We start from the raw sequence: 23,707 nt of genomic DNA on the forward strand, positions 1-23,707 counted from the left end.
AAACGGCCTAAATTGTAATTTGTCCAATTGTATTGGGTACTGGATGCTTGGGCAAATATAATCGATGGCTCGTGTACAAAGTTTACAAATCTTGAGAATAATACAATAGGTGAGCCAACATTTTTTTTGTCTTCGAATTTCTGATTGATTTGAGCCAACCTATGACGATTTTTTATGGCCTTTCTTATTATAGAGTTGAAATATTATTTTGTTGTATAGATCCCACCTTATTACTTAAATATATTTTATTTGATTAAAAATAATAATGGAAAAATCATGCTAATAAACCGTGGCGAATCCAAAAAAAGTTTCTTGAGGGGATATTTTTATACTACCCATTATATTTATGATAACTTAAAATTTATAGTATAAAATTAAAGAAAAAATCTGTAGGGGAACCCGTCGCCGATAAATATATTTGTCTGTGTGTGTTTTTTTAAATAAATATATTTGTGCGTGTGTGTTTTTTTAAATTTTGGGGTGTTGGGACCTCAATTTGACCCCATCTTCAGTCAAACTGGGGATTTCCTGATCCGTACCTATGGGAATCGGGTCATGCGAGGTTTTTTTTTGCCATCTATATATCCGAGTCTCTTGTCAATACACCAACATCTTAAGGTGCATAATTGTTATATTTATTAAAGCTATGATTCCTACCTACATATTTCAAATTAAAAAAAATATAGATTAAATTTGTAATGGTTTAAAAAATTATTAAAACGAACATACTCAGTAGTCATTGATATTTACCTTCGAAATTTAATCTCCGCACATGTTTGTACAAAAAAAATTGTTGTATTACATTCTTTGGGGCAGGCTCGGTACCTCGGATATAGGGAGCAAACCTCTACATTTATCGATGAATAAAGTCGTTTATTTTCTCTAAAACTAAACTAGATAATGCGTAAAAAATCACTTTCAAGTTCAACAATCAACTATGCATATAAATAAAACGAAAACTTTCCGGGCGGGCAATTCACTTATGTTGAGTCTTGACCGAGTCCTCTCGTCGGCCGTCTCCGGTGGAAGTGAGAAAGTGGAGGAAGAAAGTATGCATTTCTGGGTGAAAGCTTCTCCCTCCGATTTCAGTGGAACTCTTCCCAGACCTCGCAGGCATTTCTCTCTTTCTTCCTCTGCCAATTCTCTACGATTTGTTCTTACAGTAATTTTCATGGATTACTACTTCTTTGGAGTTCCAGTGGCCACTCTGCGGTCAGCATCGGGAATTCGAAGGTCGTCGTCTTTGGTGGCCTCGTCGACAAGAAATTTCTGAGCGATATTGCTGTCTTTGACATCGGTACTGTTCCTTTAATTTCCGATGCTCCTTACTCTCTCATTTACTTATTGTCCTCGGAATTGTACTGTTCTGTTACGTTCTTCCTCGCGGTTTTCTTGAATTTGTCCAGATTGTTCTTTATACTGTTACTTTCATTGTCTGATCGACCTTTTATTTTTTTTATTTTTCGGCATGGTATGGTATGGAGTTTTATTTTGCGTAATAAACGCGACTCTTTATTCGGTGGTTATGATCTTGCGATTTGTCGATGCGGTAATTCGATTTTACGGAGTTCGAAGTTAGAATATTATTGAACGGATTTTTTTACTGCGGTAGCTGTAGAGATCAGTTTAGTTGAAGTCACGATGTAAGCGATAATGAAAGAAAGAGAATCTATTCGTTAATGTAGCAACTAGGATAACGATGAATTGGTCTAATGATTTCCATACCGAAGAAAAATTTCTAAGCAAGTGTGCGATTATTTTGTTGCCTTGACAAGAGAAGAGGATGGCCAATGAAGGTTGTTCCTACTTGTTATGTAGTGAATGTCTTCATTTTACAACGGAGTTGTTTAGGAAGATGCACGAAGTTCAAAAACTAACTGTAATTCACAGGTGAAGGGATAGCATGAGACTCACATTTGACTTTGTTAACCTATACTATGCAAATACCCCGATTACTCTTTGATCAGATATTTTTATTAGTAGAAATGAATAGGTATTGGCTTCGACCATGGATTGATCAAGAATACATCTCTTGAAAAGACCTAGATGTTGGCAGGGAATTTATTAGAGGAAATAAATTTAAAAAATGGTGAACGTAATTTGTTGTGAAATTAAATCTAGGTTGCTGGATTGAGATGAAGCCACATAGTTTCAGTTCATGAAGTCTTTGTTTTGTTTGTTTACAGCCTAATATTAGAGCATTCGAATGAGTTAATTATGGTAGACTCTTACCTATGCAATCACGGTCGTTTTGCATTCATGCTAGTCAGATCCCATAGAGAGAGCAAAAATTATTATGGTTTTATTAGTTCGACTATAATCTTACTCTGATATTTATTGCAGAAAATAAAGTATGGTTTCAGCCAGAATGCACCGGCAATGGCTCAGATGAACAAGTTGGTCCCAGCCCACGAGCTTTTCACATTGCTGTTGCAATTGATTGCCACATGTTTGTTTTTGGTGGACGTTCAGGTAACAAAAGGTATTCTCTCCAAGAAGGAAAAAAGCGTAGAATGCTGGTATACTTGTGCGCCTTAGTTTGGGTGGACCGTGTAATATAGAACGAGGACATTCAATCTATATCTAAAAATTGTACTGTTATACTGACATATTGTCTACATTTTGATATTTATAATTTTCTAAATATTTAATTATCTTATTAATGTTTGAATTACTCTTTGTAAGAAAAAATAACTTTCTTTTAAAGAGAGAAACAACTTCAAGGGTATGGGAAAACGAGACATCTTCCACAGCCAAAAGTAGATGGAGACAAAAATACTCTATTGTTGGTAAGAGACCAAAAACAAGCTTGCTCTAAAACTGAATGATATTCCTATCAACCCTGAAAATACTTCTAACCAATTCCAGCCGAATTTCCTGAACTCGGGAATTACTGAACTGTTTAATTACTGTTAAAATGGTTTCCCAGTCATTTGAGGGGTTTGGGACTTGCCTGTTCTCTAGGTCTTTCCTATCCAGTCTTGTACTTCCTTCTCCCTTTTCATATTGAAGCTATTGCCATTTTCTGATTAACAACTATATTGGTCAACTATAACAGTCAATAACAGCCCCCAATTCCACCAAACTAACCACCTTCTCTTAACAACTCTGGCCCTGGTATTTGCTAACGGTTATTCATTCTCTATACATGTTTAACTTTATTAGTGATTTTTTCTATCAATTCTTTCTGCTCAAATTTTTACCTTGCCCTCAAGGTGAAATCAAGAGATTGTTGTTGAGTAACTGAAATGACTTCCATAAGCATCTACCTTGGGATGATAATGCCACCAGACCAATTCTTCTAACTCTAAGGGTGCATGTTGAGAGCAGGTCGAACTCCTAAAATGAAAGTGAGTTGGAATAATCTAGGTTTGGAAGTATACGTGAAGAGAGAGCTGACACTTCAGCAGATCATAACTAAGATGATGTAGGAAGTAAATAGCTAGTCTATTAATTTATTTTATTTAGTTAATTAGTTTAGTTCAATTTTTAATTGGAATGAATTACTTTTGAAAAAGTGAATTAGTGATTTAGGATTTATTTTGTATTGATTCATTTACATGGTTCAGAAACCCACTGCGTCATCTAGTTTATTCCTCTATGACGAGGACTTTTGATTTCTTATCAGTAAAAGAGAATTGAACTAGACATGGATTATTTTATCATATGGAATAGCTATCTTATAGTCCTCCCGATCTAGACTCTAAACTACTCACTATTCATCTAGTAATTTCCACAATACTTGTACTGATACCGGCATTGTATTTTTAGGATGGGTGATTTCTGGGTTCTAGACACTGGTAAGGTTCTCCACCGTGCTGTGAGATTTGTAATTGCTTACGTTTGAAGCTTGACTATGTTTTCTATCCTTCGACTCACTATTTAAACTTGTGTCTTCAAGATATCTGGCAGTGGTCAGAGCTAACTAGTTTTGGTGACTTGCCTTCACCAAGGGACTTTTCTGCTGCTTCTTCTTTTGGGAACCGGAAAATTGTCATGTGAGTGTAAATATTTGCATTCTTCGTTAGTGTCAATCATTTCTTTTTATATGCCAAATTCAAATGCTTAAATTGAGTGCAGGTATGGGGGCTGGGATGGTAAAAAGTGGTTGTCAGATGTATATGTCCTGGACACAAGTAACTTCCACGACTGCTGCATCTTTAGTTTCTTTTCCTTTTTCCTGTCTGTTATTTCAAAGTTCTTCCTCCTTTTGCTATTATTCTTCTTTTAAGTTTTATTGCATGATTGTTCTGTAAGTTTGTCTTTTTTGTTTTTTTGGTAAACAGTCTCGCTTGAATGGACTGAACTTTCAGTTTCTGGATCACTGCCTCCACCAAGATGTGGCCATACGGCAACTATGCTTGAGAAAAGGTTGCTCGTCTATGGTGGAAGAGGTACAATCACGTATAATACTCTCCCTACAATTGGGTTTTCTAAATGATATTTTTCTCTGTTAATTACCATCACTTGTTGAATATGTTTATGCAGGAGTGGTGGCATATAAGTACTGTGGTCTTGTGATATATAATTTTTTCCTATGTTCATAGAAATGATAAATTTGTTGAAAAGTGAATTTTGTACACAGATACAAAGAGATGGACAAAGATTCAATATGATGTTCAGTATAGCTAGTGATTTTGGAGAGGGAGATTTGATATAATAAGCGTCTGAAGCAATTGATCTATTTTTATTTTCTCATATTTGGCTGTTTAACCGGCTTGTCTTGGATCTTCCACATTAGTAACTCTTATGTTTTGTGAAATACAATGGAGACTAAACTTGGGAAGTGAAGGATTAAAAAAAAAATCTAGAACTTTTCAATTGATTGATGCTGTTGGTTTGGTTGTGGTTATAATTGAGACAAAGCTTATATATTGGGGCTTTGGCATTATTTGCTTAATCCATGCTTTGATGATATGCTTTTCTTTGATCTTCTAGTTGCAATTGTTGGACATATTATGACCATCTCTTCTTATTCTGCTGCTCAGATTCTACCACGATCCTAAGTCGTGTTATATTTTTTCTATTTGTGGTGCGTGTTGTGGTGAGGACTTGGTGGAATTTGTTTACTGTTTTTCTAGGTGGTTTACCAGGAGCATATGTAATTATTTACTGTTTACAGTTGGTGTGCCCTCGGTAGCATGCCTTCTTCTCCAACGTGAACATGGTCGAGCCTACAAATGTGACCAAGTGTGTGTCATTTTTTAGGTGATCTGTAAATGATCTCCAATGAGAACAGGGGCACTATCCCTTTGGATGATCTCCCAGGACTGGAGAACGATTCAGCCCCTGAGCCATCCCCAAGCATTAGGACATCAGGTTGCCTAAAACCCAACGTTTATCCACCTCAGTATGGTGCTCCTTTCTCCTTAGACCTCAAATGGATCAAGATGACCTCCCTATCTAGAAGAGGGTTGAAGAAAAAATCTCAGAGAGGAAGAAAGGAAGAAGCAACAGGAAACTGAGGAATCTAGTCCCCATGATGAACTGAGTGTAATTCATGCTCAAAGTGTTAGAAGGCTTTACTCAGTTCTAGGCTGGAATGCTAGGAGGAAGTGAAGATTGATTTTTGGCCTGCATTGTCATTTTCCAGGAGTCAAAGTTGGGAAGGTTGATAGATTACAATCTCTTTGTACTAGTTCTTCTGGGCGGGGGTTCCTTAGGATGTTTGTTGTGCCCTTTTTGAATATATATTTGTTTTTGGTTTCTTATCAAAAGGAAAGAAAAAAAAAAGGGAAGAAAGAAAAATCTCTATGGAGTTCTTGGATCATTGGTTGTTCTTTTGTGGAATTCCTAGGGGCTTTGAGCAACATTCTTCAGAAAAGGTTCTTTAACTTCCAACCGGCTAATGGTTTTCTTGGTGGATTTCCAAGGCATTTGTATCATGAAAGAAGCTAGTTTTAGGTAGAGAATAAAGCTCCTGTTGTTGTTAGGGCGAAAACTTTAATGCCATCATACAAAGCAGCAAGAGCTCCTCCAGTGGTAGAGTTACCTACAGCATGCGGAGATTAAATAGGACCATAGAAGACCTTTGTTGGTTGAGATCTTTCTCTTGAAGGGTAACTGCACCTGGTCCAATAAGCAAGATCAACCTGTCCTCTCCCTTCTAAATAGATTGTTTGTCGCTTATGGTTGGCGGAACAATTTTATATGCTCCATATTTCTTGAAAGTCGAGAATTCTCTTAGACCATTTTTTCATTAAGCTTGAAACAGGTGATCGAAACAGGGTCATTTGCCTTTTAAATATGAGAATATATGGTTCCACCATCTCTTCTATCCAAATTTGCTTCTTAGTGGTTGAATACCTATATCCAGAGGTAGGCTAGGTTTCTTTTCCACTATAAATTAAGGATAATTAAGAGTAATCGTAAATGTTGGAACTTTTCTGTCCTTGGGAATGTGTCTAAACTTGGTAACATGCATTTTAAGTCCTTTGGTTTAGTTTTAACCATTATTATTTTGTCGGCTAATAAAGAAGCTACAAAATATTCATTTATAAGATTTTGGCCTTTCAAGATCAAATCAAGAATCTTTCTTTTCCATGTGCACCAGGATGTCTATTAAGAACGGTGCCGGTACATTTTCAATGAACTTACTACCTTCCACATTGTAGAAATCACTACAGTTGGTTGAGAGAAATATGGCTTGCTTTTTGGTTCCAGACTGTAAAATGATGTGTGTTTAAACTGGGAATTCATTATTTTATGCTTCAAATTTTGTTAAATTGAAATTTTTTTTTGTACGACACCTTATTTATAGTTGAGAAATCTTGTGTAGCTAATAGAACTAATCAGTAATCATACTAATTAACATTTCCATCCTTGTTTCATCATTATAATTGTGGTTCTGTAAATTTGCGATTTGCTGCCAAACTAATCAGCCCTTTTGAATTGATAGGAGGTGGTGGCCCAATATTGGGTGATTTATGGGCTTTAAAAGGACTCATTGAAGAAGGTCAGTAGTTGGTTGCTTTTTTCTGTTTTTATAGTTTTTCAAGTTCTACTATTGTTTGTATGGCCATTTAGATCTTATGAGAAATTAAGTCGACTTTGAGATCTTTTAGATTTTCTGTGTCATTATTGTTTGAAAGGTAATGACATTTATCCTCTGTGCTTTACGCTTGGCTCAGATTCTGCACCCAAAAGAACCATGGATGAGTGATTGATCATTAAGATTTATGTGCTAAGATTTGATTTTCTTGCTTCCATTACGAGGACCTTCATTTTCATGGTTTCAAGGTCTGATTTCAAGTTGTGGGTCATTGATCTTCATTTTAGATATCCTACTTCTCTGTAACTTGTTTGTTTAATAAATTTTTTGTTTTCTTAATCCAAATATAAATGAGTATATGTTATTTCTTTGTTTCTCTGGTCCAACGTTATCCAGTAGATTATAGTATATTTAATAGAAGTTATTGAAGAACATGCATTCTCTGACCATTTTAAATACATGGAAGGATGAAGTACTATTAGAGTAATGTTGTGGTGTTTGCCTGCTTGGTTTGTTTGTTTGTAAATATTATGCATGAGATGAAGAAGTTCGGCTCTATGGTTTCATACGAGTGAGAAAAAAATTATTTGAGCCCCTGTATGTTCGAGTTTTTTAACCAGCTAATGAAATGTCTCGCTGTTTTGTGGTAGAGAATGAAAGCCCTGGATGGACCCAGTTGAAGCTTCCGGGTCAAGGTCCTTCTCCCCGTTGTGGCCATTCTGTTACATCTGGCGGACATTATGTAATTACATTTTCGAGAATTTTTTTTCTTTTTCACCTTTTTCATGTTTGTACTTCAATTTGAAAAGGGTGTTGTGATAGCTCAAGTTTTTAGTCCTTTAAGTGACTTCCCATTATCAGATTCATCAGAAATGAAAATAGGTAAGGGACGCTCAAGTTGTAAAGTCCTATTGGTGGCCAGGATTCCATCTTGTTCAAACTGGATTGAAGAAATAATTTTAATTGAAGTATGGAACGTTGGAGTTTCTCTTTTAGCTAATAGATTCGTTTTCAAGAAAGACAGTTTATTCAAAATGTAATAGACACAAAAGAGCAAGGTAAAGATAAGTTGTATCCTCCCTACTGTTCCAGAGATTAAAAAAAAAAGTCTCTTATTGGTATAAGAGAATAATTACAGAAGTCCATTAAACGAGAATACTTCTAAAAGTTAGAAAGATCACATCATCCTTTACGCCTGAGAATATCCTTAAAAATTCTCCAGTTAATTTCAAAGAAACTTCCAGACCAAGATATAGAGAGTTGATCCATGAATCTTCCCTCTTGCTCCTGAATTTATGATTGAATAAACGTTAGTGTAGGAAATCCTGAATATTACTCGGGCTGCATATAATTATTTCCCCACAGTTTTACTTCTACTTGATTATAACCCCCTTCTTGTCTTAACAGCTACTGTTATTTGGAGGGCACGGGACTGGTGGTTGGCTCAGTCGCTATGACGTTTATCACAATGATTGCATTGTATTGGACAGGGGTGAGTGCATTAAGACCTCCTTATGCTGCTAAAAAACAATTTCTTTTGCAAATGTTCACACATAAAGATGAACATTTCTTCTTTAGGGGGTTTCTATGGGGGTGGATAAGGTTATGAAGAAAGAGGTGAATTGTATACTCAACGATCTTTTAGAGTTTGGGACTTGCTATCCCTACTTAATATGTATGAGAAAATTCTAATGGAGAACAGGTCGTACACTATAGTAAAACCTTAAACTGGTTAAACTTTCTTGATATGGTTGATGACTATCTTTGCTTCATCTATTTAATGGCTTACAGTTCTGTCGTGATATTGCCTTCTTCTCTTTGAAATTCTCTATGAAATGCAGTAACTGCTCAGTGGAAACGGTTGCCTACTGGAAATGAAGCTCCTTCAGCACGGGCATACCATTCAATGAACTGTATTGGATCACGTTATTTGTTGTTTGGCGGCTTTGATGGGAAATCGACCTTTGGCGATCTCTGGTGGTTAGTTACTGAAGGTATTTAATTTATTTTTGGAAAGGTAGTTAAATGGATCTTGTCTGCAATGTTCCTTTATTGAAACGTTTGAAGTTTTATCACTTTTATGCACGTGTATTTTCCATTACTATATTTTGATAGTGAACCTATCAGAGCTCTCTCCAACTTGACCTGTAAATAGTGAGAGTCAGCCATTACAATTTTTTTTTAATATATATAGTGTTTTGCTGTTCGTTCTTTCTTCTTCTTTTTTCGAGTATTGTTTTTCTGCTCTTAAGTTTTGCCTTATAATTATACCTTAGTTGGTTATTGTAGCCTTTTGATAATTATCAGCTTATGGATGACTCTTCTTTTGTAGTTCTTTGGGTGGGGTTCCCTCTACCCCTAGACCCTAAGCTGATCTTTTTGCTTTTATGCCCCTCTTATAAATATACGTCTTTGTTTCTTATAAAAAGAAAAAACAAAACTTACATGGTCTTTTAATTTGTAATCTTGCCCCCTCTGCTTATCGAGAGAAAAAATGGTTTAAGTGTTCCTTTGAATTGGAGAGGTACTTGTGAAATAGTGCATAATTGATGATTCTGTAATTTTTTTGTTGACTTATTAGTTTAATAGTCCTTATGAAGTATTTTACGCCTTACAGAGGACCCCATTGTGAAGAGGTTGTTTTCCTCATCAACTGACAATCTCCCTCAAAATACAGATGAGACATCGTTGAATGAAGGTTCCAAGTCGGCACGGGAGGTATTGGTACAAAGCCTCTCAACTTATGAATAGTGAAAACATAGCCTTTTTGCATTTAGTTCTAGTAGGTTCGTTTGCAAGATCGGTTAGGTGGAAACATAACACTTCAATTATTAAAGAGAAAACTTACAGAGATAACAAGAGGATTCTTCCTCTTTGCTAAGATAGAGAATTACGAAAAGGACACCATTTATGAAAACGGATAGCAAAGAGAATAAGCCAAAATTCTTGTTTTTTTCTCTGATAATCTTAACCATCATCCTGTCCAACCATTATCAATATGTTCATATTCTACTCAAAATCATCTGTAGTATATTTTGTCCTCAAAAACCTTAAAATATTTAAAGTTGCAACTTCGATAATATCTTCCTCTTTCTGGGTGCTCTCCCAAAAGTTCTCCTGCATAGTAAAGACCTAGTTAGAATGAACCTCCTCAATGCACTGAACTCACGAGGAAGCCTATACCCCAAACTTCTTGAAAAATCAGAATTGAGAAAACTCAGTGATGATGGTCTGGTCACTATTACAAATGAAAAATGTTTTAAACTACATCAAAACATGTAAAGTTCAAGGGATATGTGATTGGTTTTGCTTATTGTTTGTAGCCTTGATGAATTACTCTATTGTTTTTACTGATATGAATTCCCCACCCCCACCCCACCCCGGCCCCCTCTTTTTTGTTAGGTAGAAGATGCCTTATCTCCTTGCTGTTTTATGTACCTCCTCTGTCTTCAAATAGTTCTTCTCTTATGAAACAACTTAACAGTAGAAATGTTTGAATGTATGAACTAATGATCTTGAAGAATCTCAAATCAACTCCGGTTGCCACTATCATGTTTATCCTTAGTCCTTACCTATACCCAGAACTGTTTCCTGTTGATTTTCTTATAATATATTTCCTACAATTCTAAATAGGATTTTCATGGGAGGCAGAATGCAGTCGTAGAGTTAGGAAAAAGTTTGGGGATTACTATCTCATCCTCTAATCCTGGAATTCCAGTTCTAAGTGAGATGGAGGACAAAGAATTCCTTAATCTAGCGTATAGTTTAAGTGAAGTCAAACCTTCTATCACCGGGCAGGTCACACATATTGAGGTGAGTTGGGAATGTTTGAAAGCAAGACCATCTAATCTAAGTAGTTTATCTGACAGTTTTCTTGTTGTGGTAGGCCATCCAGGCACTTCGGAATCACTGGAGGAATTCTAATCCTAGGTTAATTCCACTGAAAGATCTTGGGCCCTTACTTCGTGACTACCATCGCTTGATCACGAATAGTTACTTGTAAGAATGAAGTATTTACCATATGGGATATATTAAATCACATCGGAGTTTCATGGCTTTCCATCTCTTTAAATATGGATTTCTGTTTTGTGTGTTCTGAATCTCATTTAGGTGCATTGGAATTGATTAATTCGATTTCTAAGGATGGCCATCTCATATAATACTGTTGATGTGTAGAATAAGATGCGAGGTTACTAGTTAGAAAGTCTTGATATTAATGATAACAGATAGGAGAATTTTAATTGATCTTCCCTGTTTTTTTTTTTTTTACCCCTATGTATTTTAGCGATACTTATTTTGGTGGTGTTGGTACCAATATGAACTAATTTAGGATGATCAACATGAACATGCACCAACTTATTCCCGAAAAAGACGAGAAAACATAAAAATATACCATGACGTTCTACCTTTATCATATCTGATTTCTTAAATAACCATGTTCGTTTCCCGTAAAGTAATTATCTACTTTTAACTCTAGATGGTGTTACCGAGTTTATAGACAAAATATGGCTTAGTTTACTTGGTATCTCAACTGCATTTGCATGAATATTTGGTTATTGTTTGAAAATTTATTTGATCCTTGGTGTGAAAAGCATGAATTCTGCAATGTTAATATCGCTTGTTCGTCACTGTTTAATTTATGTTGAAAATGACAGTGCAAATGATGGGCCTCAATCAGAGTTCATTAGTACCAGTTTTCCTGGAAAAGACATTTATCAATTTTACCATATTAACAACTTCCGTCAGGTATGAATTACCATCCAAGTGATACTTTAAAAATTAATTTAAAGTGATTTTAAATTTTCATAAAATCAATTTTTTTAATTATAATGGATTAAGTCTCCATTATAATAGGTGGCTGTTTATTTTATCTTATTGCTTAATGCTTGTTTGTGGTGTCTCCTTTTCTGGTATATCACTTTTACAGTAGGGTAAATTGGAAATTTACATATGGTTCAAATTCACTGTTTTATTTTCAAGATAGGTATCTGAGGAACTTATGAATTAGGTCTACCTCTTCATTCTCTTATCCTCTCAGTTAGTAGTACATTAAAATATGAACATTATGAAGTTGAATGACTGAAATAACAGGTCCTGTTCAGAGATCAAATGACTGAAACTGAAACCTTACCTCTTGAACATTAATAAAGTTGCCAAATTGCTAGACAATCAAGATTAATTGACTTTGAAGTTAGACGTTAGATTTTACCAATCGATCCAAATAATCGTTCTTCAAATACTGGATCCGGTATCTATCATGCGAACATCTTACTCCTTATGGCATGTCTGGTAACGTTTATGGTTCTTGTTTCTCATTTTTTATTTTTTGTTTCTTGTTTCTTCTTTTTTTTTTTTTAATATAGAAAAGTAGAATTGCGTTTGACAACTATTTTTGTTTCTTGTTATTATTTTTTTTATTGAAAAATAATAAAAAAATCGTATTTGGTAACCATTTCTTTTTTTTATTTATATTTCGAAGAAAATTAGAAACTGGAATAAGAAACAAAGAACTTGATTTTATTGTTTCTAAAATTAAAATGAGAAACATGAACCGTTATCAAATATTTATGTTTAGGTCTTAGTTTTTTTTTAGTTGAATTTTTACTCATCATATTTTGAGATATATTTTTTTCAATTCACAGTTGCGTATGGATGATATCCCTAAGCTGTTGGCAGAGTACAAACAGCTTCTACTTGATTAATGGTTTCGCGACGTATTTTGTAAGTCATCCAATACCTTCATGCGCATTCTTGTGAATTAAGAGCACAGTTTTTGCAGTCGCAATGGACCAATGGTACTGTGCCATATCATGCATGCCATTTTACCATCCATTATTATAGGCATCAGTTACTCACGAAATGCATGATCTCAACTTCAAATAAAAAACTGTGAAAAAAAGAAGGGAAAATGATACTTTCTTTTTCCATCAATTACATGTTCATTTGTTATGGATCATATGTTTAATACGCAAGGGGCAAACCGAAACAATATCGCTAAGATTTAGCCCATGCGTGATTACCCCTCGCCTCATTCATGAGACTTTGAGAAAGAGTGTAGAAGTATTCCTTTTTCAAGCCAATTGGGTGCAAGGTAGAAGTATTCCTTTATGAGCGGGTTAGTATATTGTTAATACTAATTTATGACATTGATCAAAGAATGATCAATTTTCTGCATGGGGATGACGGCATGCCTGCTTATTTTTAAACACTTTGTGAAGTATGCAAACTCTTTAAGAATACAAATTTAAGAAGGGAAAAAGAATGGTAAAGTTGCTACCAGTGGACGACAATAGTCATTCATATTTTTGGTTTTATTATTAGGCATTGATCAGTGCGTTGACTCTATGTTCTTACTCAATTCCTCGAGCTTTTCCATCCTCCATCTCTCACTCTGACCCAGCAGCTGATAAGAGAGTATTAGGTAGTGCTTTTGTAGACTGTTTGGTTGCCAAGAAAATGGAGGAGGAAAATTTTCAATTTACAAAATGGGGTTGAGAATTATTATACCTCCATTAGTGCAGCGAGTAGCTGAGCTTTCTCGTTGCTTTTCTCATTGAATATTTCCAGGGTTTCTTTATATTCTTTTTCCTGTTCCAATTTAGAAGAAATGGCTTTCAATTTGCATCTTTCACTGATAATAATTTAACTGAAAATTTCGCCGTACCGAAACAAAACTGAAAAATTATATGCGAAGATGAAATTTAGAAAACAGAATTAAAGGCAAAATTTAAAATTGAAGCACCTTCTTTTGGCATATCTGTCCCAGTGATTTCAGTTCTCTCTTGACTGTGTCTATTCTTTTTCGCACGTTGCCAACTTCCTTCCTCATTGGGTCTACCATTACCTTCAGCTCCTAATCATCCACAACCTCATTATAGTGATCTTTTTTTAATAATAATAATATGCATATCACTTTATACTTTAATTTACTCTTAGATTTTATTGAATGGTAGATAACTTAGATTTTTTTTAATCGGAAGTTAGAGTTTTGTTCCTCTATATATTATATGGGAATTCAAAATTTTGATTTTTTGTTCGATGATATATGTATTAACCAGTTAAGTGACATCGAACACTTTTGGTATTAAACTCACTGGAAGGTTCGAACTTGACACGTACTAGTATGAACAAGAGACTCCAAATTCTTGTCAACCAGATTGTCCTTTAGATCCCAATTATATGGTAATTAATAAGTTTAGCTACATATTCCATGGATGGTACTTTGAGTTTCTCGGTTTTTTTCCTCTTATTATAAAAGCTTGTCTCCCCTCTATTACTACACTTATCCCTTAAGGTATGCTCTTTCTCTTATCGAGGAAAATGGGATGGGCAATTTTGATCTCTTAGGCTTAAGTTTGGTGAATTTTCATTGATATCAAATTGGGACAAGGTTATTTTCATGAGAGTAACTATGACATGAAGCTTTGGCCTAAATTCAAGGTAATTATATACTTTTGTCTCGCTGAAATCCCATAATACATTTTCATGAGAGGAGGATGAAAAGCCAATTCAACCTTGTTATCGCATACTCATACATATAACTAACTTCTTAATAAGTTAATTAATAAATTCAACTGAAATTACAATATGAGAATTTACAATAAAATCTACTGTAGGAAGGGTGAAATTTGTGCCTTCTTCGTGTGCAAGTGAAATTGCATAACTTACTTCCCAAATCTGTGCTAAGCGCTTCGCTTCTTCCTCGGCACGGCTTAATTGAAGTTCAACCTTCTCTCTTACTTCCATCTTCTTCCTATCGATCTCTTCTTCTCTAGCTTGTAATGTAGATACGGTCAGTTTCGACACCATCTCGTCTTCCTCTTGATCGTCACTCCCTTCTATTGAAGTTCTCTCGCCATTTCTGCTGCCACCATCGTTACTTGTCATCTTCTCTGCGTTTTGTATAAACTTCGACTCCTAATCAGTGACCTTTCTTCTCTGCAGCTCCTCAGAAATCAAGACCACTTCTTTATACGAATGTACATGTATGCTTTGGTGATATTGATCTGTCGGGTTGAGTGCTTTCAGATTGCTGAAGTTTTTCGCTTTTGCTTTTGCTTTAAAACTCGCTTTCCATTTCCTTCTCTGTAACTACAAGTTGGTTTTCGTGGGAAATATCTGATGGGGAATATACTTGCGAAATGCAGAATTTGAGTGGAAATTGTCATATATATATATAGCTCATCAACAATGTGTAGGTAAGAAGTTGAACATCTGGCCTCACATAAAGTTATTCTTTTTCGTTGAGTTATGCTTAGATTAACAGAAATGGTCATACAGCCGATGAAGAAAGGGCAATCAAACATTTGATCCCGTAAAAAGTTATTCTTTTTTTGCATTAATTAGTTGAGATATGTTTGGATTGATAGAAATGGTCACACAATTAATGAAGTAAGGGACAGTCAAAACTTGGAGAAAAAAAATATTATATTACAAATGAATGGAAGGATAAGAAATTCGAACCTCAATTTAGCGATATTTAGGTTGGTTAAAGACCGCGAGAGTTGAAATTATCATTATTAGAAAAGGGAATAGTTTTCTTCTCTCTTTTCTAAACTTGTGAGGAAAAAAACCCTCATTTATGTAAAGGGTTTCGAGGGTGTGCTTTTTAAGTTTTATATGGTATATGTCTTTGTTGTTCCCCTGATGCAAGTAGTTAGCTTGCCAAATTTGCGGCAAAATTCCTTCCCCACTTGGCCAAGAAATTAAATACGCATCCATCTGATTGATGACTGAGGCCAAAAACATTGCTTCAAGCATGAAAAAGTATCGCTTGTGAATTATACATTAGTCTATTCAATTATCGCTCACATTTCACTAATTAAATCTAAATTAATTTAATAAACATGTCACATCCTTACTATTAATGACAATAATTAATTGAAAACATAATCCAAATTTTACAAACTTAATATTTTTTTTTTACATCCGTGAGTGCTAGACTAGTGCAACCTTAACTAATCTCACGGGACAATTGTTTGACCCTACAACATTTGGTGTCGGAAAACACATAGAAATTATTAATTCGTAAGTGGCTATTATGGGGTTTAAATTTTACAAACTTAAATGAACTCTATAATTTAATTTAAAACTTTTTATTGTTTATGTAGCCAAAAAAGGAGGGGTAATTAAATCAAATTCCAATTTCCTTAACTCTCTTTTCTTTGCAACTCTTTAGTTTTTATCTCCCTCCCCCATTACATATTCCCAATATTCCCAATATCCCCAACAGTTCTTATTCCAGCACCCATAGGATTTTGCACATTCTTACACATCGAGTGTATGAAACGAACCCATAAACGATTCAGACTTGAAAATAGATAAGGTGCGTTTTATTTCACCATCCTCTTCTATAGCAACATTCTTCCAAGCTTCATTTTCATTTGATTGCTTCTTGTGTGAAAATAGATGAACAAAATATATACTTTAATACTCAAATATTTACAGAATATAATTTCCATCCAGACCATATGAATTGTTCACATCACTAAAACTTTATTTCCTTCTTCTATCCTATTATTAATTTTACAAAAAGTGGTAAAGAAATTGGATCAGAAAAAGAGAGTGAGGGAAATAAATAACCCATATATCACAAGGAAATGGGAAACTCAATAATGGAAAATTCCTTTAGCATTAAAGCGACAAAAAAAAAAAAAAAAAAGATGAGAGAGTGGGCCTAAAAGCCTTATATCTGGGCTCATCTGGCTCTATCATTTCTGGTCCAGCCCACTGCCTCGACTCTCGAGCATCGTTCAGATCATATGCGATAGCCGCTTACCTGGTTGGCCGAGGCAGCAGCTGTGGCAGCTCTTTTCACAAAAAGTAGAAATAAATAAATAACCATATTATTATTATAATTATTTTTGTTTTTTCTTTTAGTATAACAACAAGGTAGGAATTCGAACCTATAAATATATGTTTTAATCAAAGTGTATTTATTGGTCTAAGTTGGATATTCTCTTTTAGTTAGATATGAGATGATAGATTTATATTCCAATCTTTAGGGGATTGATATTAGTACAAATTTGTGTGATACTTGGAATTTTTTAGACAAAATTTAAAATTAATCTGACCATAATTCATACTCTTTTTCAAGATTGGAAGTTTAAAATTTCACGCGGGTTAAAAACAAATGAAATGGATTTTTTTTGGCTGAATGTTCAAAAAAAACTAATTTATAATATTTGGAATTGCAAAATATAATAATAATAAAAAAAGACTAAAATTAATAGCAGCCAATAAAAAAAGTTAAGCTACGTGAAATTACTTAGATACCCACTGGCCTTCCATCCCCTCCTCCTCCTCCTCCTCCTCTTCTTCTTCTTTCTTCTGCGGCGCCATTTTTACTGCGCCTCTCTCCGTCTCGAGACCGTCCCCGATTCCGACGGGTTCGGCTTTGATTCTCGCAGGTTTATACTTGCTTCTCTAGTTTATCTGTTCTTGTTATTCTCTCTTTAATTTAGTTAGCAGATACTTTTGCTGCACTTTGCTTTTTGGTCTAATAGTAATTTGGTACTTCCAAGAAAGGAAAAATGGTTAAAGGAAAGAAGAGAGAATGAGCGATTGATTGGAGAGATTTCGATGTTAAACTTCGTTTCCGAAATGCTTGCTTCCAATGTGGTCCAAATGAGTATAATCGAGTCTACTCTGACTGAGTTGACTCCATTTCAACGCGGATCCGATCCTTGACTTGTGCGAATCTGTTTTCTTCGCCTTTTCAGTGGTGTTCATTGGCGTTTCTGACATTCCCCGCTTTCTTATCATCATTTTGTTGTTTATATATTATATGGTCTGTGTTGCACTAAATCTACATCGTCGTTTATGCTGTTCTTTGTAGGATTTAAGCTTTGAGAACTTCGGCACTTTTCTTCGACTCGATGGAGCAGGTTAGCGATGATTTTGGATGCTGAAATGTGTTCTTCTGTTTCGTTTTTGTGCAATATTCATGTTCTTATTTCCGATAATTGTGGCTTCATAGTATGAGAAAGTTGAGAAGATTGGAGAAGGAACTTATGGTGTGGTTTACAAGGCACGCGATCGTGTCACAAATGAGACTATTGCTTTGAAGAAGATCCGCTTGGAGCAGGAAGATGAGGGAGTGCCAAGCACAGCCATTCGTGAAATTTCACTGTTGAAGGAAATGCAGCATGGCAACATTGTGAGGTACGTATCACTATTAATTATCTACCCTCGTTCAACCAATTCCGGTCGTCTAATCTTCGATATAACTCCATTTTTAAGGGCAAACAACATGATTCTTCAATCTGCTCAATGTATGAGTGTTTTTTTTTTTTTTTTAATTTAGTTTGAGTTTTTAAGGAGCCTTTATTTTGAAAAGTGTAGTGTCAGGAGACAATGTTGCAACAAAAAAGCAGCTGCAAATGTCAGTTTCAATATCTCCGGGTTCCCTACATAGAAAGTACATATTCTATTCACGGATATTGGCTGGACTATCTGTGACTTGTTTATTATGAGGTGTCTGTGTTTAACATCTCAAAGGCAGCCTCACTTTCCGTTATTGCTATCATGTAGTTAAGACCGAGATGTCTTACATGTAGTTTCCAATAAAAACAGAGCGTTCAATTCATTATCTTTTCTTCAATAGTTTGCAATTGGACAAGTAAATATGGGGATGATGTACCTTTTCTCTGTGTATGATGAATTTGACCTGCAAACTAAATCATTGCTATCTGTGATGCTTCTTAGTTCTACGTATGTATGACAAGATAGTCTTCTATTGGTTCGTTGTCAATAGGTTACAAGATGTAGTGCACAGCGAGAAGCGCCTGTATCTTGTTTTTGAGTATCTGGATTTGGATTTGAAGAAGCACATGGATTCCTCTCCTGAATTTTCAAAGGATCCACGTCAAATAAAAGTGAGTGATTGCATTGCATTTTCCGTTTGTAGTTATCTGCCCTCTATGTTATTAAATACATCTTGTTCTTTCTTTATATTTTAACATTAGAGCGCGGATTGGTTAATCAATATAATATCCTGTTAGCCGTAGAAAATCATATTTTAATTTTCCATGAGGTTCAAATCTTATTTGACTTCATAGACTCGTGGATTTCTTAATCATTGTATTTTCATGGTTTTCAAGCAACTTAATGGCTATATCAATTTTGGTCATGGAATTCCTTTTTAGTATGTGCAATACCCTCTTCTTCCTAATTGATCTTAAGAATTAGTTTTTATACAATATTTTCCTTATCAATTCAGCATGATGCTTATTTCTTCAGCTTTATTTTTGTTTCCCTCTCTCATTTCCTGATATTTTCCTTTGATCTTGTTCTAGCTATTGGGTTAACAAATATGATGCAGCGAGATTCTCTAATGGAAAATTTTGTTCCACTGATGTTATGCAGATGTTTCTTTACCAAATTCTTCGTGGCATTGCATATTGTCATTCTCATAGAGTTCTCCATCGAGATCTAAAACCACAAAATTTACTGATAGATCGTCGTACCAATGCCCTGAAGCTTGCTGACTTCGGACTGGCAAGAGCATTTGGTATTCCTGTTAGAACATTCACGCATGAGGTATGGATATACACTGGATGATTATCTCATCCTTTCCATATTGTGAATTTTTATATCGTTGCATGATTGTATAATGATATATTGAATTTGTATCCTTAGGTTTTCTTTTACCTTCACTCAAATGTAAACATAGTGGTACAAACTGTTTCTCAGAAGAAAAAATATATATATATATATATATTGGAAACATAATTTGAAGCACTAGTATGATGTGTAGTTGGTTGTTCTTTCAGATAATCATAACTAATGAGGAGAATTTCATTAAATGGGTGTAGGCGGGAGCCATTTGGAAACTGGCTAGGTAAGTTTAGGGTCATGTTTTTCATCTAATGACAAACATTGGCAGGAATGCTTAGCTTTGGATTCCCCGAACTATTGAAACCCTTGAACCATGGAGCAACTTTCTGAGCCTATGTACTAACCAGAAGAATGACAACATCATACCTTAATCTAAAGTTTTTGAAAAATGTTCAGTAAGCCTTTGGGTCGTTTACCATGTAAAGAAGCTAAAATACCTAATTGGGGATCGGCTATATTTCCGTGTTTGAAAGAGGACTTGCCAGAAGTGTGCTTTAGAACATGATCTCCGGGAGAGGTTTAGATTTCTGACGTCTGTCAATGTCACATTCATGTATTTTGATGGTTTTAGATATTTTCATCATCTTATTAATGAGAACATTCAGATTTCCTCGTAAAAATAATTCAATGAGAAAATTAAGTTGTTGATTTTCTTACCCCCAAAAAGATTCAAAAGGAAAAACCCAATGGGTTTCTTTGCAGTTGATGATAGTAGAATGTTCCTAATTAGGCCATTAACATTTTTTATGATACCAAACTATTGTAAGATTTAGAAAACGTGTTAGTCTCGATTGTATGGAATCAATCTATATGGTTTTTTTGGTTAGTTTAGGTTCAAATTTTGATTATTTTATTTATAAAAAAAATACTCCAAGAATCTAATTTACGTTTTCTTTGATGTGTTAATCTATTATATTGTTATATTCTGAAGTTAATAACTAATGGAGGTTCTATATAGGTGGTAACACTTTGGTACAGAGCACCAGAAATATTACTTGGTTCCCGACATTATTCCACCCCTGTGGATGTGTGGTCAGTGGGTTGTATATTTGCTGAGATGGTTAACCAGCGGCCATTATTCCCTGGGGACTCTGAGATTGATGAATTGTTTAAGATATTTAGGTAAGTAGCTTTACAGTGTGTCTGTCCTTCACTCTCTGCGAAGATTTAGTCCATAACTTACCAAATTAGATCATTTATAATCATGATAATGCCGAATTAAGTTGACTATACACTAGCCTGATATTTTGTCGGTGTCGTAATATAATATTTGATACAGTTGGGAGGATTCCAATGAAATTTCTCTCCTCTATTTCATCTAGAGAAGAGGTGTTTTCCCTGGTGGGTGGATTTTCCTTTATTTTCTTTTATTCTTCTTTCTTTTTTCCTCTAAGGAGAGGGATTTGGGAATTTGAAAAATAAAGGCAACGAGAGCAGGTTCGTGTTATTCAATATTAGTATGGTTAGGCTAGCATCTAAAGCAATATTTCTCTTCTAATTATGTGTCTGTCTATGCTAACATATTCATGCTTTCATTAACCTCCTTGTATGGGAATACAAAGAGTTCTGGGAACTCCAAATGAAGATACGTGGCCTGGTGTTACATCTTTGCCTGATTTTAAGTCTGCTTTCCCCAAGTGGCCTCCTAAGGTGATTGAATTAAATTCCATTTATTCTCTTATCTTGCCAAAATTTCACTCTCTGGTTTGCTCTACTCCATGGTTAAAAGCTTGAATTCACGCAGTCTCTACCTGCACAGGATCTGGCTTCTGTAGTTCCAAATCTTGAATCCGCTGGCATTGATCTTCTCTCTGTAAGTACATCATTTTTCATCGGGCTCATGAGAAGTGATAGTAATACCAAAACTTTTTTTGTTTCCTTCTCATTTAAAATTTCATTCATGATATCACATTATCCGGATCAATAACTGTTGGTTATCTTTTGTAACATGCTAACAGTATGTATCTGACTCCCCCAGACCCTGTCTAATTTTCTTTTTCAAATCAATTCCTTGGTAGGGAGGGAAAAAAAAAACTTAGGTCCCGTTTGGTAACGTTCCCGTTTCTTGTTTCTCGTTTCCAATTTTCTTAAGAAATCTAAATATTTACAACTAGTTCTGTAGTTAGTAATTCACCGTGTTCTGTAGCATTCTCGTTTTACATTCATGATGTTAGGGTCATGCAATTCATTTTTCTTTATCATAAATGAAGAAACGGAAACAAGAAACATGAATATTACCAAATGAGCCCTTAATTTCTTAACCATGCCAGAACGGTTCATTCCTGTTTTCACATTACTTCAACAAAAACTGAAACGTCTTGTTTTCTACCAAATCGATATTCAAATTGGATGTAGTAGAAGTTAAACTATATGCAATATATCTGTTGTGTGGTGTAATGGTTGATCATTGTGTTCCAGAAAATGCTGTGCTTGGATCCCACCAAAAGAGTCACGGCCAGGAGTGCTCTTGAGCACGAATACTTCAAAGATGTTGGGTTTGTTCCCTAATTCTTCTACCAATCCTCCTAAGGAGAGTGTCTATATAGCTCCCTCTATTGTGTAGCAATTTATGGGTCTTAATTGCGTGATTAAAAAGGAAAAAAAAATATATATATATATAAATATATATATGAGTGTGCTGTCGTCTGCTTCTTATTAGTGGTTTTATTATTTTTCTTTCCCCTCTGATTCTTGAAACTTAGATCAGGTTTTGTTAATGTGGCTTTCAACAGAATATTGGCTTTCCAACCATACTTGCTCTCTTTCTTGTCTTGGCGCCAATATATATATAAATACACGCATATATGTGAGAATTCTTGATTCTGCTTCTAATCTTCCTGGCTATCATTTACCCAATTTTTTGCCCTCTCGATTGGAAAATCATATATTTTTACCGTCATATTAGAAAGTTAGTAGGAACTCTTACTGATGAGTGTAGGCAAGTATTTTCTATCTGATTCTAATCCTTTATGTATTATTCACATAAAATTCATTTGATTCTGGGATTAATGTTTGTGGAAGAGATGTTTAGAGCCATTGATTATGTTTTTACTCCATTTCTCGTCTTCGAGAAGCATGTGTTTTATTGTGCATTGTCTTCAATTTTTAGGATAATGAGTGAAATTTTTCATTGCTTCTTTTTTAAGATAGTACTTGGCTTGGCTCTTTGACGATGAGGACAAAATCCCACATGGAAAAATTACAAATTTTTATTTTTTTTTTATGTTTTTCCATTTCTCTCCCTTAACTTAAATGATTGTGAGGACAAAATTCTTCCTCACTAGCCAAGAATTTTCCTCTTCTTTTTCCTCTGAATGTGAACAAAATTGTAATTTTATCATTTCATTTTTAAAAAATTAATAATGACAAACGTTTCAATGATTTTTGGGGAATTTATTAAAGTGTTTTTTTTTAACCTGGCGATCAAAAAAACGAAAAAGTTATCAAATGCATTTTTTCCTCCACACACACACATATATATATTTTTCTTTTTTTCTTGGATGTTATTATCTTAACTTTTCATTAAAAGAAAATTTAAAAAGTAAGTTTTCTCACGTGAAAGTGAGAGGCTTGGTGTGTAAAAGGGTGTGGCAGTTGGATAAGGCACAGACAGATGCTTGCGGTCAAACTCTGGCTTCTGTTTTTGCTGGCAATGAGTGGTAAGGCTTCGGCCATGTGTTTCTCTTTGGTACGCACAACATTAAATTATGCTTCAAATATTCAGACAAAAACAATCATAATTGTATAAACTCAAAAATTACTATCCTTTGAAACAAATGCAGAGTCCATAATTTTGCTATGTATAAATTATAAAACACTCCTATTATTCTAGAATTTTTGGTCGAACCATAATTATTGTCCAATTATGATTAAGCTAAGATTTCAAAATGTTAGGTGTGTTAATTGAGGGTAATTCTGTAAAAATATGTCTGGACAATTATTTTTATTTCCTTTTATTTTATTTTTGATTGGTTTGTCAATCAAGAATTTCAATCTCTTTTTATCCTCTTTAGTATTTATATTCATATTGTTATGGGGAGGGTGTTGATTTTATTTGTAAAATTCAAATGGGAGAGAGGTTTATACAAAAAGGTCAAG

General features: G+C 34.7%; 3 protein-coding genes across 6 annotated transcripts; 2 read left to right on the forward strand and 1 right to left on the reverse strand.

Annotated features, from left to right (window-relative positions):
- The first annotated feature begins 941 nt into the window (after nt 1-941).
- LOC111018642 (Galactose oxidase/kelch repeat superfamily protein) lies at nt 942-15,240 on the forward strand. 3 transcript variants are annotated; one of them, XM_088116871.1, is made up of 17 exons: nt 942-1,113; nt 1,200-1,297; nt 2,344-2,482; nt 3,772-3,800; nt 3,902-3,998; nt 4,081-4,136; nt 4,287-4,394; nt 6,899-6,955; nt 7,642-7,733; nt 8,399-8,483; nt 8,833-8,985; nt 9,609-9,715; nt 10,625-10,804; nt 10,878-10,990; nt 11,647-11,737; nt 12,634-12,712; nt 14,936-15,240. In XM_088116871.1, the coding sequence occupies exons 1-16, from the start codon at nt 983-985 to the stop codon at nt 12,691-12,693; spliced, it is 1,596 nt and encodes a 531-aa protein (XP_087972997.1). In that variant the 5' UTR covers nt 942-982; the 3' UTR covers nt 12,694-12,712; nt 14,936-15,240. The 3 variants fall into 3 exon arrangements, with proteins under 3 accessions (XP_087972997.1, XP_087972996.1, XP_022150505.1); XM_088116870.1 differs by lacking the exon at nt 14,936-15,240 and having other exon boundaries at nt 12,634-12,922; XM_022294813.2 differs by lacking the exon at nt 14,936-15,240 and having other exon boundaries at nt 945-1,113; nt 9,609-9,709; nt 12,634-12,922.
- On the reverse strand, nt 12,896-14,936 carry LOC111018644 (uncharacterized). Its single transcript, XM_022294818.2, has 4 exons — nt 14,660-14,936; nt 13,734-13,844; nt 13,499-13,579; nt 12,896-13,394 (listed from the first exon to the last, which is right to left on the reverse strand). The coding sequence occupies exons 1-4, from the start codon at nt 14,876-14,878 to the stop codon at nt 13,320-13,322; spliced, it is 486 nt and encodes a 161-aa protein (XP_022150510.1). The 5' UTR covers nt 14,879-14,936; the 3' UTR covers nt 12,896-13,319.
- A 2,003-nt stretch (nt 15,241-17,243) lies between the features above and the next one.
- On the forward strand, nt 17,244-22,441 carry CDC2 (cell division control 2). Of its 2 annotated transcripts, none has more exons than XM_022294816.2 (9): nt 17,244-17,400; nt 17,829-17,877; nt 17,970-18,154; nt 18,747-18,867; nt 19,358-19,531; nt 20,568-20,731; nt 21,172-21,259; nt 21,354-21,422; nt 22,028-22,441. In XM_022294816.2, exons 2-9 carry the CDS (start codon nt 17,869-17,871, stop codon nt 22,115-22,117), a joined length of 900 nt encoding a protein of 299 aa, XP_022150508.1. In that variant the 5' UTR covers nt 17,244-17,400; nt 17,829-17,868; the 3' UTR covers nt 22,118-22,441. The 2 variants fall into 2 exon arrangements, with proteins under 2 accessions (XP_022150508.1, XP_022150509.1); XM_022294817.2 differs by having other exon boundaries at nt 17,245-17,400; nt 21,369-21,422.
- The last annotated feature ends 1,266 nt before the right edge of the window (nt 22,442-23,707 follow it).

Source organism: Momordica charantia, assembly GCF_013281855.1.
Source record: "Momordica charantia cultivar OHB3-1 chromosome 9 unlocalized genomic scaffold, Mcharantia_2.0 BLBB01000009.1, whole genome shotgun sequence".
NCBI lineage: Eukaryota > Viridiplantae > Streptophyta > Magnoliopsida > Cucurbitales > Cucurbitaceae > Momordica > Momordica charantia.

Coding starts and splice junctions, on each gene's coding strand:
- LOC111018642 (XM_088116871.1), top strand. CDS start 983: ATGTTGAGTCTTGACCGAGTCCTCTCGTCGGCCGTCTCCGGTGGAAGT. Junction 3,999..4,080: donor GGGAACCGGAAAATTGTCAT/GTGAGTGTAAAT, acceptor AATTGAGTGCAG/GTATGGGGGCTGGGATGGTA. Junction 4,137..4,286: donor TGTATATGTCCTGGACACAA/GTAACTTCCACG, acceptor TTTGGTAAACAG/TCTCGCTTGAATGGACTGAA.
- LOC111018644 (XM_022294818.2), bottom strand. CDS start 14,878: ATGACAAGTAACGATGGTGGCAGCAGAAATGGCGAGAGAACTTCAATA. Junction 13,845..14,659: donor GCTTAGCACAGATTTGGGAA/GTAAGTTATGCA, acceptor GTGGATGATTAG/GAGCTGAAGGTAATGGTAGA. Junction 13,395..13,498: donor TACTCGCTGCACTAATGGAG/GTATAATAATTC, acceptor CTCTCTTATCAG/CTGCTGGGTCAGAGTGAGAG.
- CDC2 (XM_022294816.2), top strand. Junction 19,532..20,567: donor TTAGAACATTCACGCATGAG/GTATGGATATAC, acceptor GGTTCTATATAG/GTGGTAACACTTTGGTACAG. Junction 20,732..21,171: donor GAATTGTTTAAGATATTTAG/GTAAGTAGCTTT, acceptor GGGAATACAAAG/AGTTCTGGGAACTCCAAATG.